General features: G+C 34.1%; 2 protein-coding genes across 2 annotated transcripts; both read right to left on the reverse strand.

Moving 5' to 3' along the window:
* Positions 1-1,528: 1,528 nt before the first annotated feature.
* Positions 1,529-3,066, reverse strand: LOC131945943 (uncharacterized). Its single transcript, XM_059306573.1, has 3 exons — positions 2,888-3,066; positions 2,098-2,318; positions 1,529-1,613 (listed from the first exon to the last, which is right to left on the reverse strand). Exons 1-3 carry the CDS (start codon positions 3,047-3,049, stop codon positions 1,574-1,576), a joined length of 423 nt encoding a protein of 140 aa, XP_059162556.1. The 5' UTR covers positions 3,050-3,066; the 3' UTR covers positions 1,529-1,573.
* A 3,290-nt stretch (positions 3,067-6,356) lies between these two features.
* LOC131945956 (uncharacterized) lies at positions 6,357-8,326 on the reverse strand. The gene is made up of 3 exons (XM_059306590.1): positions 8,147-8,326; positions 7,361-7,581; positions 6,357-6,480 (listed from the first exon to the last, which is right to left on the reverse strand). The coding sequence occupies exons 1-3, from the start codon at positions 8,306-8,308 to the stop codon at positions 6,441-6,443; spliced, it is 423 nt and encodes a 140-aa protein (XP_059162573.1). The 5' UTR covers positions 8,309-8,326; the 3' UTR covers positions 6,357-6,440.
* Positions 8,327-14,047: the final 5,721 nt, after the last annotated feature.

Here is a 14,047-nt window from a genome sequence, read left to right on the forward strand (position 1 = left end):
ATAGCCTGTTGCATTTGGGTGAGCCTTTTGCAGCGATGTTCCACCCAGCACCACTTCCTACTTCTTGTCTGCAGTGTCATAGGCCCCTGCCTTCTTCCGATAACTACGTCCCAGTAACTAGTTTTAGACTCAACAAAGAGATATATAAGCTTTCCCAAAAGAAAAAGCCCATTCTATTAGAAATTGAGAATCTTTGATGTTGATTGTTAATCTTAATCGTATAAACTAGAAAATTGTTTGTGTAACATTACTCATATTTATCTCGCTATATTGTTTTTAAATCAGGGCTTTTAGATGTGAATATGTGGAATTTAAAAAAGGGCTAGCAAATATAATCTTGCAAAGTGAAATAATTAGTATTGCTAGATTTTATTTACCAGTTCTTTTTAAATTTCACGTCTTAACATTAAATTACACTGCTATAAACACAATATAGCTAGATAGCAAGGACAAGATAGTGAAGGCTTTTGAACGGGTAATTTAAAACAACGGTCGCTCTGTCGGTTTATAAAAAAAATCTTTAAAAATATAGTTTTTTTTTAATCCGTGTCAATAGTAATTATCGAACCCAACTAGACCGCCGCCATTGTGTCAATGAAATTTAGATCAACCCTTATGTTCGTAATTGTATCCATCAATTTAGATCTAGTCATGTTCGCAAGTGTATTCATCAATTCGATTAGACATGTTCGCAATTTAATCTTTCAATTTTTATCTAGCCATGTTTGTAATTGAATCCATGAATTTAGATCTAGTCATGTTCGTAATTGTATCCATCGATTTAGATCATGTTAGCAATTGTATTCATCTAGTCAACACGTGGTTTTGTTCATTATTAATTACAGAATAGTTTTTTCTTCTAGTTGATGCATGTTTAACAAGTTCTCTTAATTAGTAAAATCTAAATAACGTACATATTGATTGGTATAATACGTTTAAATATAAAATTGGTATGATAGGTTTAAATTTTTTCATACTTCGTTGTCTTAGTGATACTATTCATTTTTTCGAAATTCGACACATAATATAAGAAGAAAAAATGTGTACTCTTCTGATAATAAAAATATTGATTTTTTTATTTTATTTTTAAAGGCTTTTATTTCACTTACTAAGTGTGTGGAGGGGGGGGGGGTGTTCTCAAATCTTGGAATCTTAATTCAACCCAGGCTTTTATTCTTAGTCATATTTCTTTAGTAAGGTGACACCAAAGTAAAAAAAAAACATTTTTTTTATGCATTTTTTAATTAGACTTTTTTTTGTGATTTGAGAAAATAATAACACCCCTTTCCTAAAAAAGGTGAGATTTATTTCTCTTAACAAAGTCATAGTTGACACAATAATAAGTGTGCTTTTCCTGAAACAGTTACTCATTGACTATTATATTTATATATAATATTATATTGGGAAAATTTCATAGAGACAGAAAGTACAAAAGCGAAATCAAGACAAATCAGTTGTTAACTTTTATTGCCTTTATCAATATAACTAAGGTTTGCGAATATCTTAAAGCGTAAGGGTCGTGTTAATTCACTAGTGCCGCACTGATCCAACTAAACTTGTTTGAAGAACCTTTTTATACGCTCTCCGCAGTCTCGAATATAATAGCCACATAGCTAAGCAGGAAAATAAAAATAAAAATCCATCAAATTAGCTTTGAACAAACGACGATGTATTCATTTATATAATAAAGAGAATGTTCAATATTTAAATAAATAAAAAATGCTGACATAGCAAAAGCAAAATAAAATGTGAGGGGTTTAGTGCAGAATTGACGTTACATAAGTAGAAGGAAAACAATTCAAACATTTGTGAACGTTTCCACACACACACACACACACACACACACACACACACACACACACATATATATATATATATATATATATATATATATATATATATATATATATAAGAAGTTTGTATAAATATTGATAAGTTGTAAGTTAACCGTATAGATATCGCGGCGGGTGAACTTCTACTTCTTTATTAACCTTGGTAGATGCAGCGTATATTGGACTACTAGAGCTTGATTTATTTCCATTATTTGTGTTTTTTTAAAAAGTAGTTGGCTTTACGTAGTTGGCATAATGAGCTTACTGGACAAACTCTGTTTTTTGCAAGACGTTGTCGTTATTGGAATCAGCTAATGAGAAGAGCAAGTCGTAGTCATGGTGGTCGAGTTGGTGGTTGTTGTCGGCGTCGTACACTTCGAAGAGGGCGTGGATGAGGTGGTTGGTGTGAGGGTCATGGTTAAGGCCTTGGATTTGGCTGCTGTACTCGTGGAAGGTGATGGTGCCGTCATGGTTGATGTCAGCAGCCTACCTCAACAACAGAAAATAGTTATACACATTTAAAAAGAGGAAGTGAAAATTGGTACATCGTTATTTACCGTGAGGTCCAAAAAAAAAGATATATTTTACTAAAGCACACCGTGTAATATGAGTTATAAGAACAACGCGAGGAAAGTTAATACAAATAAAATTGCTCACATTTTACCATCACTTGGTAAATATATAAATTAAAACGATATCTTTATGCTACGATTATTGATTGTAATGTTAAGTTCAAAACAAAAAAAAAATGCAAATTAAAACGATAATTTAAGCTGCAATTATTATTAGTGGAGTTAATTTAAAGCAAAAAAATAAATAAATTAAAACAATAATTTTACAATAAATGTATCGATATTTTAAGGAAGACTGTGTGGATCATTGACATAAATCTTCACTAAAGGGTTAGGTTGGAAGAAAATTACCTAAAATACTAAGACGTTATATATGGACAACACAGAAGCTGATTCTAATTTTTAGGTAAGTAAAATTCTCTGAAAATGCTTATTGCTGAGACCTCCTACTATATCAATTTTTTTTAATTTTTTAACAATTACCTTAAAAGTTGCGTCTAATTCGTTTCTGTCGAAGACGCCATCATGGTTCAAATCAACATGACTAAATGCCGTGGCCGCTGATTCGTTGTAAGGTCGGAGGTCAAAAGACTGTGCGAATGTCAAGGCCGGCAGGCAGACCAGCAGAGCGTATAAGACGGACATGGTTTAATATTTCACAGGAGAGCTATAATAAAGACCATACGTATTTGTTAAAAATAAATAGCCTTCTGTATTAAAAATAATAAAAAAATTCATTTTGCAATCGTTATATTATTTTAAATATTTTATGATGGTTAAAATTTTGAGGAGATTTGAAGATTTTGTTACATTTTTATAATCACTGACTGCAAACATCACAAGCAAGCCAAACTCACATGCAACGTATTATTAGCACAATTACATTGGTAGAAAGTTGTTAAAAAATAATAAAAAATAAAAATTATTTAACATGTTTCAGGGTGTCCAATAAACAAATACGCCAATACTATGTTACTTGTAAACACAAATAAACAAAAAAATAGTAGTTCTGGTATCCTTGGTTGCCACAAAAAGATGTGAAAGTTAATACTTTTTTTAAACCAACGTACCTTTGCTCTCAAAATTATACCAATACATAAATATCTAATAGATTGCAATATTCAATAGCAACAGGGGAAATAACTATCAAGTATCGATCAGTTAGTCATAAGGGGAGTCTGTTCTAAACAAAGAGCTCAGAGGGATTGAAAATCGTACTCATATTTTTTTCAAAGCATAAGTAACGATGTCTTCTTATATCTTAAAAAATATCAAAACACTTCAAAATAGAGAATATTGGAAATATAATATCAAAAGTAAATTGATTTTTATTTTATTGATTTTATTGAACTTAAAATTTTGTTACTATAAAGTTTTCTAGTTGTCAAAAATTTGAAGTTAACAGCAACATACCGTGAGTTCAGACAGTATTGTTGAAATCTGATGCTATGAGTTCGAAGCAAAGTTACAGTTTTTATCTTTATTTACAGGCTATACTCGGGAATAAGTTGCCAGAGAATATGACAGATGTTTAGTTTTAAAAATTTAAAATTTATTATCCAAGGGATTGTTAATTCGTTTTTTTTAAAAAAAAAAGAAATATGTAACAATGTGTTCTAATTGTGATTTAAGTGTACTCATTTAACCTGCACTATCACACGTCTCACTTTCCACGAGTAAGTTTTATTCCATTTTATTTTAAATTTTTCACGTTAATTACTTTTTTGTTGACGGGACATTTTGTCGGTAATATCTCTTAAATAATTGTTATGAAAAATTAAATTTTCTTTGTTTGTTTTGAGCTAACTTATTTTGTTTTTAAGCATTTCTATTTTCGTATTAATGTCGGTTCCGTTGTTTTAAATATTAAAGTATGTTTTCATTCATATAATCGCAAAGTTCGTAGCACATTTTAAAACTTGTGTGTTGTTTTACATTATGCAGGAAGGAAAGAGTATATTTTGTTTTGGCTTATCTGAGGACAGATGCGTATCGAACGGATAATAAGGGTTGTCTAGTATATTGCAAAAGCTCGTATGGCTTGGATTTTTCTAAATGTAATTATTCCTTGCCCTTTAGCGGCATGTATTGCATAATAATTATTTAAGAAAAGTTCCTTAATGAAATTTACTTCACTTTTATGTTGTAAATCTAAGAAGTGGCCACAGTGGTTCTATTTTGAACACATACGATAAGGGTTCGATTACTCAAGTAGAAAAACAGGACGAAAACATACATAAACGTTTTATTTACATGAAGTAGAACATTGATTTAAAATACAACTACATGTCCGACATTGAGTAGAAGTAATCTTGAGATGTATTTAGGAATAAAATACTGGAGCACATCGACTGATATTTACAGATAGATCCGAAACAATGAGGTTCAACAACTAAATAAAGCAGTACACTTTTCACATCAATTTCACACAAATTTCACACAAATTTCACTCACATTTCACCCCAATTTCACACCAATTTCACACCGATGTCACATACATTCCACACTAATTTCACACCAATTTCACACACCAATGTCACAATAATGTTACACCAATATCACACTATTTCTCACCATTTTCACACCAATTTCACACCTATTTCACACTTATTTTACGCTAACCTTTAGTGTTGTCTCACAAGTCATCGAAATCGTGCAAAACCAAATGGAATTAATCGCTCACTATTCGCTTCTTTTGATCAGACATTACTGTCACACACAAATCATTTTAAAAGTACCATCTGCCTACAAAAGTCATTCCTTTTTAATGAGCCTAACCGTGAGACGTTTTTCACTTTTATACCATCTCAGGCAAAGCTCCACGATTTAATGAGTGCTGCTATTCTATTGGTTCTTATCCAGTTTGGGGTAAGCTACAATTTCTGGGATGATAAAGACACTATAGAAGCTGCTCCCTTGTGGCCCCACAGAAAGGGTAAGGATATCATATGGATATCTTAAGGATATCTTTTGGGCATGCCAGAAATGTCCTTCCAGGCCAGTGATAATGCACACCATTGTGACAAAGACATTTTTTAAAGAAACGTGAGTTTTTACAGGCCTTAGCTGTTTGGCCAACATTCGTATTCGATAGGAATATGGTTTAAGTTTGTTTTGTTCCAACATGCTCTGTTTACAGCGTCATTGTTCCCAGAAAAATGCGCAAACGATAAAAAATGTGCCTCAGAAAAACGCGCAAACAGAAAAAATGCAAACATACAACCTAATTATAGTAATAACCTTTGTTTTGTGATATTTCCTGGAAAAATGATTTATTATGCTACAATGTACACAAAGTAATTCTTTGTTAGCCTCTATAAATGCTCAATTTCAGAAAATATAAAATATGCTATTGCGCACTTTTTTGTGCGCCTTTTTTCCGTTACGCAGTTTTCCGTTGCGCATCTTTCCAGTCGCCGGTCTGGCAAATGACCACTTGCAGGTGTTAACCTTTCGGGATTTCGTCAAAGATTGAGACGCCAGAGAAAAATTGGCTTGACGTTCCCTTTAACGAGCGAGGAAAGAGATTTGTTTTCCACCATTTTTGTGAGCAAGGCGCCCCAGAAAAAGACAATAGTAAGATTTAAGACTGAAATTTCAAATAAAGATGTATTAAGATACTGAATACATGATCTCAAAAGAGACCTAGAGTGTTTTGTGAAATTTTAGCATTTTAAATAAAAAATTCCGGAATTTAAAAAAAACATAACTGTCTTGCGTTTCGGGTTGTTCAAATTCAATATGCGATTGTTTATAATTTATATAGCTGAGCAAAATTTAAACGTGGTTGTTGTCTACATAACATAGTAAAAAGAAAACCGGAAATATATGTTGATTAACCGATAATACATAAGGGAGTATTATTTTTTTTCATACAACAATTAGAAAAAGAACAAAATACATCGAGAAAAAAATTGTTGTTTGAAAATATTTTAATTACTTATTAACATCATTATAATTACATGTGCAGGCTGGTTCAAATTTTACTAGATGTCTAAGCCCATGGTTTAAATGACATGTCCTTTTCAGCAAAGTTTTAGACGGAATCAGCTATCTCGAATATGATGGAGACGTAGCTAAACAAAAGTTGGAGGATAGAAAAGATGGCACGTTAGTTTAATTTTCATTAATATGAAGCAAAATTTAGCTAATTTATCATATTTATGTTACTGGGTAGAGACGGTGTGGTCGAATGGTACCAGGAATGTCTCGAGTTTGGATCTCGGCTCGTCCTTGTGACTGTAGGACGTCCCTGAGTTCACCCCAGCTATGATGGATACCTGACTTACGTTGGGGAAAGTAAAGACGGCTGGGACCACGCTATCTCTTCATATGCCTAAGTCAAGAAACATCTGTAATCCACTTCATCTGCTCAATGGATCGCTAGGTCTGAAGAACTTAACTATTGTTACTTGGTAATACTCGCACTTGAGCTAATTATTGGATATATTAACATTTTTGTCAAGTTTTCTAAACCGTAGCCCATATGCCTACCTCGCTTAGACGAGGATTCGAGCCATATTTAATTCAACTTCCGTGTTCTATTATATAATACATTTTATGTATTGGGAACGGTGTGGCCGAATCTTAGAACACAATGACTAGCCTCTACCCAGTTCTAATGGGTACCGGACTCAATTAAGATTCTTACCTCCTAAATGCAGAGGCGTAGCGAGGGGGGGGGAGGCGCCGACCTTACGGGGCGCCAAAATGGGTTAGAAAAACAAATTGAAAGTTTGAGAGGGGGGGTGCAAATCGAAAGTTTGCCTAAATAGGTTGCTGTCCCCAGTCATGGAGCCTCGACTGCCCGGGGGTTGGGGTCGAAGTTTCGGTGACTTTTTGATTGAGCAATCATGAGCTTCACTAGAGAGACCAGGAAAAACACCCCTACCCCAACCCAATAGAATCGAAACAGTACTAGCTAAAGAGATTGTAAAGTGATGGAACAGAACGTACTGAACAAACTCGTCTTTTTCTACAACATTGTTGTCGTTGCTGTCACTCAGGGCGAAGAACATGTCGTAATCGTGATGGTTGACGACGTCATCGTTGTTGACGTCATAGGCTGCGAACAAGGCGTGGAGGACGTGGTTGGTGTGGGGGTCGTGGCCGTGGACGTTGATGCTCTCGCTGTACTCGTGGAAGGAGACGGAGCCGTCGTGATTGTGGTCAATGTCCTGAGGACACGAATGTATACATTAGGTCAATGCCTCGAGGGAAGGAATGTACACATTAGGTTAATGCCCTGAGGAAAGGAATGTATACATTAGGTCAATCTCCCGAGGAAAGGAATGTATACATTAGGTCAATCTCCTGAGGAAAGGAATGTATACATTAGGTCAATCTCCTGAGGAAAGGAATGTATACATTAGGACAATGCCCCGAGGGAAGGAATGTACGCATTAGGTCAATGCCCCGAGGAAAGGAATGTATACATTGGGTAACACATTAGGGCAATGTCCTGAGGAAATGAATGTACACAGTTGGTAACACAGTGGTGATTAAAAGGTGTGGTTGCATCTCTATGATTCACAAGAGGTCCACGTGAATGATGATGAGTTATGATGAAGATGGTGATGAATATAATGAAGTTAAATAGAATTTAGGAACCTATAGTGCAATAACCAACACAAACCATATTTAAATTAAAGTAACAATCCAATTATAGTTACATTTCTCTCAAAATGATGATAAAATTAATAAATCATTTGTTTAATGTATTTCAAAATTAAAAAAAATTACCCTGAAAATGTGGTCTAGTTCGTTTCTGTCGAAGACGCCATCATGGTTGAAATCAACATGGCTGAATCCTGTTGCGGCTGTTTGGTTGTAAGGGTAAAGGTGGAATTGCTGCGCCAATGTCAAGGCTGGTAGACAGACCAGGAGTGCGTATAGGATGGACATGTTTGAGTCTTGACTAAGTCAAATCTGTGGATATAGTTAGGGAAATCATGAAATTACATGTTCCTTTGTGGCCCCTGGGGAGCAAAGAGCTGCAACAACACCTCTCTACCTGACTCAGTTTTGGGCAGCTCTCTTTATCGACGTGAGCCCAGCTTATTTTGCTTCTTTTTTACAAGCTTTTATTTAACTCACTTCTTCTGTCTGTCGTCTGTTGTCAGTTATTCTTTATCGAAACGCGCAAGCAAAATTTTGGACACTTCTGACAAATTTTTTTCGACGTTGGCAAGTGGGTCAAGACATGACGACAATGCAACATGACAATAAATTTGACTAAATTGGTTGCATAATTAATTTTTTATGAATTAATTAAAATGTTGTCCAAATTAGTAGGGTGTCTCATCAAACTATTCCGTGCGATTAGACACGCATCATTACGTTCAATAGGTGCGCAATGGTTTATAGCCATGCAACTCTAGTGTAAATAAAACATGTAAAGTACTAAAAAAAATTCATAAAAAACATTTTAATAACAAGCTTTTATGTAATAATGCTCTAAAAAGTAGAAAATAAATTATACACTACTATTTAAATAACTATAAAGAAAAGCGTGGGTCTCTTCCTAAATATTAGTTAAGGTATTCAATAAATACTAAAGTGACCCACGCTTTTCTTTATAGTCATTTAAATAGTAGTGTATAATTTATTTTCTACTTTATAGTGCATTATTACATTAAAGCTTGTTATTAAAACGTTTTTATGAAAAAAAATTTCTACCGTTCTTCTCAATGAACTCCTAGGTCGGCCACTTTCTTCCTTGTTATGATGCATGTTTTATGAATATAAATTGATGCGAATGAATGTTGGTGCGGGTGTGTAATAAACGAATAAAACTGTGATGCATATAAAAAGATAGTGACGTAGAATTTAGAAAACGGTGTTGCTTTAGAATGCAAGTTATGGAGTCAGAGACTGGGTATTGAATAGGTAGCTGTATATGCATTAAGCATTGTGTCAGATGATATCGCTTGTATCGTTGTGATGCGGCTGACCAATGAAATGGTATTCTTAAAATGGCAGTGAATTGCTTCAGGTTAAGCTCAACCCTCTCACAGCAACCTTAACACTCTAGCCCCGTGGATTTCAGTCCAAAGCTTTCCTCGCGATATTATCTTATATCATATGTGACACAACATATTTTACTTTTACAGCTTAACATACATTCACGTAACAGGTCTAGATAAATTATTCTTAACCTTTTTGGAGGCAGCGAACCCCACTAGTTTCATTTGGGCATTCTCAATAGTTCTATATACCGTATTGACAAAATTTGATCGTAAACTAAACCTTTGTAATAACCAGATTTTAGGTACATTAAAAATAATAAAATAAATATATTTTTTCTTTTATTTTGTTTACTAAAAGCTCTTGAAACGTTTTCAATACGTGTTCTACATACCATTTTACTATTTCTATTCATATACATCTGGGATAGCAGCCTATATGTGCAAAAAGCTATTTTATAAATGTGGGCTAATTCGTAATAATACATAATTATCGTTTTCTGGTCTATATGCTTTTGTATACATTTTAGAGCGAAATATAAAGTAAAGAAAAAAAATGGATTCCTCTGTTATTTTTAAAAAATATAGAGAAGTTTACATAAAACGTCTCATTTTTTTCGAGAAATTTAAATAGATCTCCTTTGTATTTAATTAGGGTATAATTAATTACTCGTATCGAGGAAAAGGCATTGGACTGTATTTATTTTTAAACCAAACTTTTTTGATTGCTTTAAACCAAATCGAATATTAAATTTGATTTAAAAAAAAACGCTAGAATATGAGAAACATCTGTGTTGACGTTAAATAACTAAATATACATACAGGTAGAAGTTTGACTTTCGAAGCATGGTATTAAAAAAGTTTAAATACATAAACGTTTCAATTATTGAAAACTAAAATACACGTATAAAAATGTAAAAATAAAAATAATGCCTACAAATTAAAAACAATAAAAACATTAAAAATGTTTTGAATTTATTTTTGTTTTATTTTGCAAAATTGCGCACACCATAATATACATTTTCGATATTTAGTTTTGGCTTATTAATTAACAAGACTTGTATTGAATTATTACATACATTGCATCAATCTTCTTTTGTTTATGTTAAATTATCGTTGTGAATTGTTGGTTTTTTTTTTATCTTATCCTAGGTATAGTAGACTTATGAGAACTGAACATCAACATTTACTTACTCGTCACAGCAGAGATGAAAGGTACTAACTCTCCTCTGTTCTAATGTTACACTTTTTATCTCAATTCTCCGGCGGAAGCAAGCGGTTATACGCCAGAGAAACAAACAGATGGTCAATTTTAAAAACATTTTCCAGCTCCATAAAAAGTAACAACTGCTGATTGCTTATGTAACGTAACCTGTTTTGATTAATCTCTGATGGACTAATTAAACCTTTTATTGAAATGTACTTTTTAGATGCGTATGTACTTGAAAAAGAAAATAGTATTGGGGTTATGTAGTTTTAATTATACCTATTTCCATCAGATTTTAAAAAAAAATTAAAACTATATACATTTAATAATAGTAAAATTATTTCAAGAGAATAGTGTAATTGTGAAGACATAGTTTTATGTCTTGGCGGGAATCGAGAGACCAACATATTGCTAGATCCCTCAATCATAGTGAGCAGAGGCGTAGCGAGGGGGGGGGGGGGGCGGGTGGGGCGGACTGCACCGGGTGACACCAATTAAGGGGGGGGGGGGTGACACCAAGGCAAAAAATAGCAAAATATATATAGAGAAAAATTTGAGGGGGATGCAAATCGAAAGTTTGAGGGGGGGGGGGGGGTGTGCAAATCGAAAGTTTGTGGGGGTGGGTGCAAAAAAGTTTGTCCCCGGGAAGGGTCGCTACACCTCTGAAGGGGTGACACCATTATGTCCCGCACCGGGTTACACCCGACCTCGCTACGCCACTGATAGTGCGACGTGCTACCACTTTGACCAGAAGACTCGGCTCAGCCTGTATGGCACCCAGTGCTCAAAGACTTGGTTAGGTGACCTCTGACCCAGATACAAGAGACAACATGACCTGTTAAACACAACAATACATCTATTCGATGTGCTTACGTATGAAACACTTCTAGTTCAAATACAAACATGACAAAGCTTTCTGAAATAAATTATAGGAACATGATGCAAGATAAGGAAACAGGCTATGAGACTGTAATAGTAACTAGTAAAACACTTTATTTACATTTTTTATTATTTATTTATTTATTATTTATTATTTATTTTACAACGCCCTAGAACAGCAAGGTACGGATAAATGGTTATTGTGAAGATAGGACAGTTTCTATCATTGTGTTTATTCTTTATTCCGGCAACTCTTCGGGGGGGGGGGGGGGGGAGGGGGTTAATAACACCTCCCCCCTTCCCCCGAACACATCCACCTTTCCCCGTACAAAATAAAGTACAAAAGGTAAAATATAAAATACGGGAAGTTTCATGTGCCCCCCCCCCCCCAACTCACCACACAAGTAAGATTCAAGTCGTTTTGTCTACCCCCCCTCCGGAGAAAAACATCTAAGGGAAACATTACTGTCTAGCTTGGAGAGAAACAACTACTAAAACACATCAGCATACGACGCCTATTTGCCCTGCCTTCTCCACTGAGAAGTTTAATCTGTTTACCAAAATGCAAGATCAATAAATATTTTATTTCCACAAATTTCGCCGGGAACTTCGGCTGCATGGAGAGGGGACCTGATACATGGACAACATCTTCACAATGTACTGTCCAGGTCTTACATCTTGATTTCAATGGGCAATTAATCAATAGACTATCAGATTTCGGAGTCTTCATTTCCTGGTATAAATTATTTTTAAAATGTTTGCATGATTTGTATATTTGAAATAACAAAATCTGGGCATATAATTGATGTAAAACATTCCCTGGCAGCAAATTCTATATACAATGTTAGAATGTTTTGTCGTCAGAGTTTCTTCCAGGCATCGCTTTGGCCCACCCCCTCCACACCCCGATAAAAAAGAGATCTACCCCCCCCCCCCCCGATCGAAATGGATTTTATATATTTAAAATATATTCTTTTCACAGAGTCCGCACCCCCCCTGGAAATTTTAGTCCGCCCCCACCCTCGAAAATTTCAAGCCCCCCCCCCCCCCCCCCGCCCAGGAGAAAAATGATTGGAAGAAACACTGTTTGTCGTGATAGTGTAATCTGGCAGTGTATATCAAGTTGCAGGAAATACACTGAGTAATTCTCCTTGACTGAAGTTTTATTTCCAATTCTATTTAATGAACATGTGCATCAATAGCTCCGAGTGAAGAAAAGTGTAATCAATAGTGTATAAAGTTAACCACACAACTCCTATGAAAGGATCTCTGAGGTATGTTACGGTATTTTACTTTTTTTTACATTATACTTATACAAAGTCGTACATATTGCCCATAAATATATGAAAAAGTAATTATGGATAAAGTCTTTACATAAATAGAACAAAAGCGAATTTTTAAAAATGTCACTCATTACAACAACAAATAATCGGTAGGGCCTATATAACTATCTGACCACATTAAAACAAACCAAATTGGTCAAGATTGTCTTTTACAAAACTATGCTGTTGTGGAACGGTTTCCGCTTTCATTTAGAAGACAAACAAAATCGCGAATTTATTATGTAAAAAGAGGTATGTGTGGGGTTCACTTTTCTCATATATTTTCTTGAAATCGAAAGAAATTGAAGTAAGGGAAATAACTGTTAAATTTGGATCAACATATTAAGATTAGTATCCCCTGCTACGGATCATTGCACTATTGTCAAAAGCCCTATTGTAAGTAGGCCTAACTATATTTTCGGGAGTCGTTTTGTTCAATGCATTATTGAAACGTATCATTCTGTAGCATATCATAATCGGGGTAGTAAATGTAACAGGAGACAGATTTAGTTGACGATTATTTTAACATTATCTCAAGCCATGGCCCTTTCGCTTACAATACCTAAACGGCTGAAGGCATATATATATATATATATATATATATATATATATATATATATATATATATATATATATATATATATATATATATATATATATATATATATATATATATATATATATATATATATATATATATATATTTCTTATTAATCCTCGTCACTGCCTGTTGAGTAAAGGGCAGATACAAATCTTCCCCATTCCACTCTGTCTTGGGCGAGCCACTTCAATTCATTCCAGGTCTTGCCAGTAGCCTGCGCTTCTTCTTCCATCTCTCTCCGCCTTGTTCCAAGTGGTCTTCCTCTCTTTAATTTTCCAGGTGGAGTCCATTTTAGCGGTATATTCGGGAGTCTTCTTCTGTACATTCGAAGTGCAAGACCCACCCATCGCCATCTCCTCATTCGTGCTTCTGATACAATGTTGCTTAAGCCTATCCTTCGTCACATTTCGTTGTTCTATATCTTGTCGTCTCAATTAATTATGAGAATGCGCTGGAGGGTTCTTCTTTCAAAGCCTCTAACGCGCCTCTCTCTCTTTCTCTCTCTTTATATATATATATATATATATATATATATATATATATATATATATATATATATATATATATATATATATATATATATATATATATATATACATATATATATATATATACATACATATATATATATATATATATATATATATACATATATATATATATATATAT

Source organism: Physella acuta, unplaced genomic scaffold (genome assembly GCF_028476545.2).
Source record: "Physella acuta isolate Inbredline_101_S28 unplaced genomic scaffold, ASM2847654v3 ptg000541l, whole genome shotgun sequence".
Taxonomy (NCBI): Eukaryota; Metazoa; Mollusca; class Gastropoda; family Physidae; genus Physella; species Physella acuta.